This window comes from Octopus bimaculoides, chromosome 23, assembly GCF_001194135.2.
Source record: "Octopus bimaculoides isolate UCB-OBI-ISO-001 chromosome 23, ASM119413v2, whole genome shotgun sequence".
Lineage (NCBI taxonomy): Eukaryota > Metazoa > Mollusca > Cephalopoda > Octopoda > Octopodidae > Octopus > Octopus bimaculoides.
Genome location: NC_069003.1, coordinates 5,613,845 through 5,616,344, shown reverse-complemented (window position 1 = coordinate 5,616,344; position 2,500 = coordinate 5,613,845). Strand labels below are relative to the sequence as shown.

Below are 2,500 nucleotides of genomic sequence, written 5' to 3'. Positions count from 1 at the left end.
TTAATTACTTTAAATTGGTAAAAATACTCGTTTATTTTCTTTTACTTTGCTTGCTTCATAATTGTATTTTAATTATATTTCACGATAATTAGTGAACATATATCACAGTGTACAGCTGTGCAACACTTTGTCGTGTTATTACATAAAGTATAATATGTCTTATTGAACCACTTATACAGTGTCATTGGTAGGTTATAATCTCGTTAATGTCTTAATTATTAGTAATAATTTGGTGTAACATATATACAGAAAAAGGATACAGAAAATGGCAAGAATTTTGTCAGTTCCGGCACCACCACCCCCAAATTGGCCCTACACCTCTGGACAGTGGGGTGGGGGTTTGAGAAAGAATTGGTCGCTATTTCCAACAGTTTGTATGATGTCATCGAGGTTCTTCTAGATGGTTTCTTAGTGCTGTTGTTTATGTTGTTGTAGCTTAGTCACAGCTCAGCTGTGATTAATGATTGAATAAATCTATGATCAAATGTCTTCTAGCCATGCCTATTCCACCTTTTTTTTTTATAGATATATATTTGTTATAGCTAGGATAATATTGATCTTTATTAAGACAGCAGTATGTGATAAGGGAGATTTAGCTTCTATTTCTTGCAGCTCAAGCAACCATGTAGCGTTTCATGAGTGTAGGATCATTGATCTTAGATATTAGGATACATCGAAGTGGTGTTGAACATAAACTCACTCAAATTTCACTTCTCAGCTTAAATATAGTGTCACTCAGCCTTCACTCCAAGCTCAAATAGCTTCACTCACCTTCACTCATTCTTCACTCATCAGCTCAAATACAGTTTTATTCAGCTTTTATTACCAGTTCAAATAGAGTTTCACTCAGCTTTTACCCCCAGCTTAAATACAGACTCACTCTCCACGCCTAGTTCAAAAAGTCTTACTCAACTTCCATTCCCAGTTCAAATACAGCAATGTCTTACCTTGCACCTTGAGATTTTCAATGTTCTGTACAACAATATGTCCTGTTAGCTTCTCGCCGGCATAATAGATATCTCGATCAAGCTCTATATCGAATTTACTGATGTAGTCCATTATGTCTTGAGTGGAGACTGGCAAACAGAGAGATAGTGATGGTCAGTTATAAGGTGGACAATAGAGAAATTCTGATGGTCATTTACAGGGTAAACATAAGAGAGCTTGAGATGGTCAGTTATTCAGTGGACAGTAAAGAAAGTGTCAGATGGTTAGTTATAGACTGGACAGTGGACAAAGGAGAAAATGTGATGGTCAGTTGTAGGGTAGATATTAGAGAGATCGAGATGGTCAATTATTCAATGGACAGTAAAGAAGGTGTGATGGTTAGTTATAGACTGGACAGTGGACAGAGGAGAAATTGTGATGGTTAGTTATAGGGTAGATATTAGAGAGATTGAGATGGTCAGTTATACAGTGGACAGTAAAGGTTAGTTATAGACTGGACAGTGGACAGCAGAGAAATTCTGATGGTCAGTAATAGGGTGGGCAGAGGAGATAGTGAGAAGCAAGGATATAGTGGGTCAAATCATCCTCAGTATATGACAGGTATTCATTTTAGAGATCCCAGAAAGAATGAATAGCAAAGTTGATTTTGGTAAGATTTGAACTCTGAACCTAAAATTTAAAGAAACATGACATGGCCGTGTGGTAAGGAGTTTGCTTCCCAACCACATGGTTCTGGGTTCAGTCCCACAATATGAAACCTTGGGCAAATGTCTTCTACTAAAGCTCTGGGCCAACCAAAGCCTTGTGGGTGGATTTGGTAGATGAAAACTGAATGAAGCCCACTGTAATGTGTGTGTGTGTGTGACTCACACCACCACTAGACAACCAGTATCGGTATATTTACACACCCATAACCTAGTAGTTCAGCAAAGGGGTTTGATAGAATAAGAAAAAAAATATGTTCTGGTGTTGATTTGTTTGATTAAAATTTTTCGAGGCAGTGCCCCAGCATGGCCACAGTCTAATGACTGAAACAAGTGAGAAATAAAAGATGAAGAAGACAAAACTAACCAAATAAAACAACAACCAATCAGATTGTTTTGTGACAGTCCAGTCTAAACCAAGAGAAACACAACAACAGAACTGGAAGCTTCTATAGAATGGAAACTGTCAGCTTTACAGAATGGTCAGAGAAAAGAAATGATATAAATATGTATCGGATAGGATTTCAGAGAACAACGATATTACTATATTGTGGGATATGTCAATCCATACAAATGGTGATATTACGAAGAATCATCCAGTGTTTATTATCAAAGACGACCAGGAAAGAGAAATGTATCGTAAATGAATGGCAAAATCCAAAGGATGATTAATGTATGGAGAAAGTATGAAAATTTAAAGAGCTGAAAATAGAGATAACCGCAGATTGTTGGGGCTGAAAACATAAAAAAATTTATCGATAATAGATGTCTTTGGATTGATTTAAAAATATATAAAGACAGAGTCAAAAGCAGAGGATTGAATATATATATATATATATATATATATA

At 36.1% G+C, this 2,500-nt stretch overlaps 1 protein-coding gene across 4 annotated transcripts in view; it reads right to left on the bottom strand.

Annotated features, from left to right (window-relative positions):
* The window catches only part of LOC106871347 (uncharacterized), a 103,516-nt gene that overhangs the window by 15,645 nt on the left and 85,371 nt on the right, over nt 1-2,500 (bottom strand). For all 4 annotated transcript variants that reach the window (XM_014917749.2, XM_014917750.2, XM_052975921.1 and 1 more), the window contains one exon: nt 948-1,076. In XM_014917749.2, coding sequence (XP_014773235.1) covers nt 948-1,059 — 112 coding nt within the window. In that variant the 5' untranslated portion in view covers nt 1,060-1,076. The remainder of the gene's footprint in view (nt 1-947; nt 1,077-2,500) is intronic.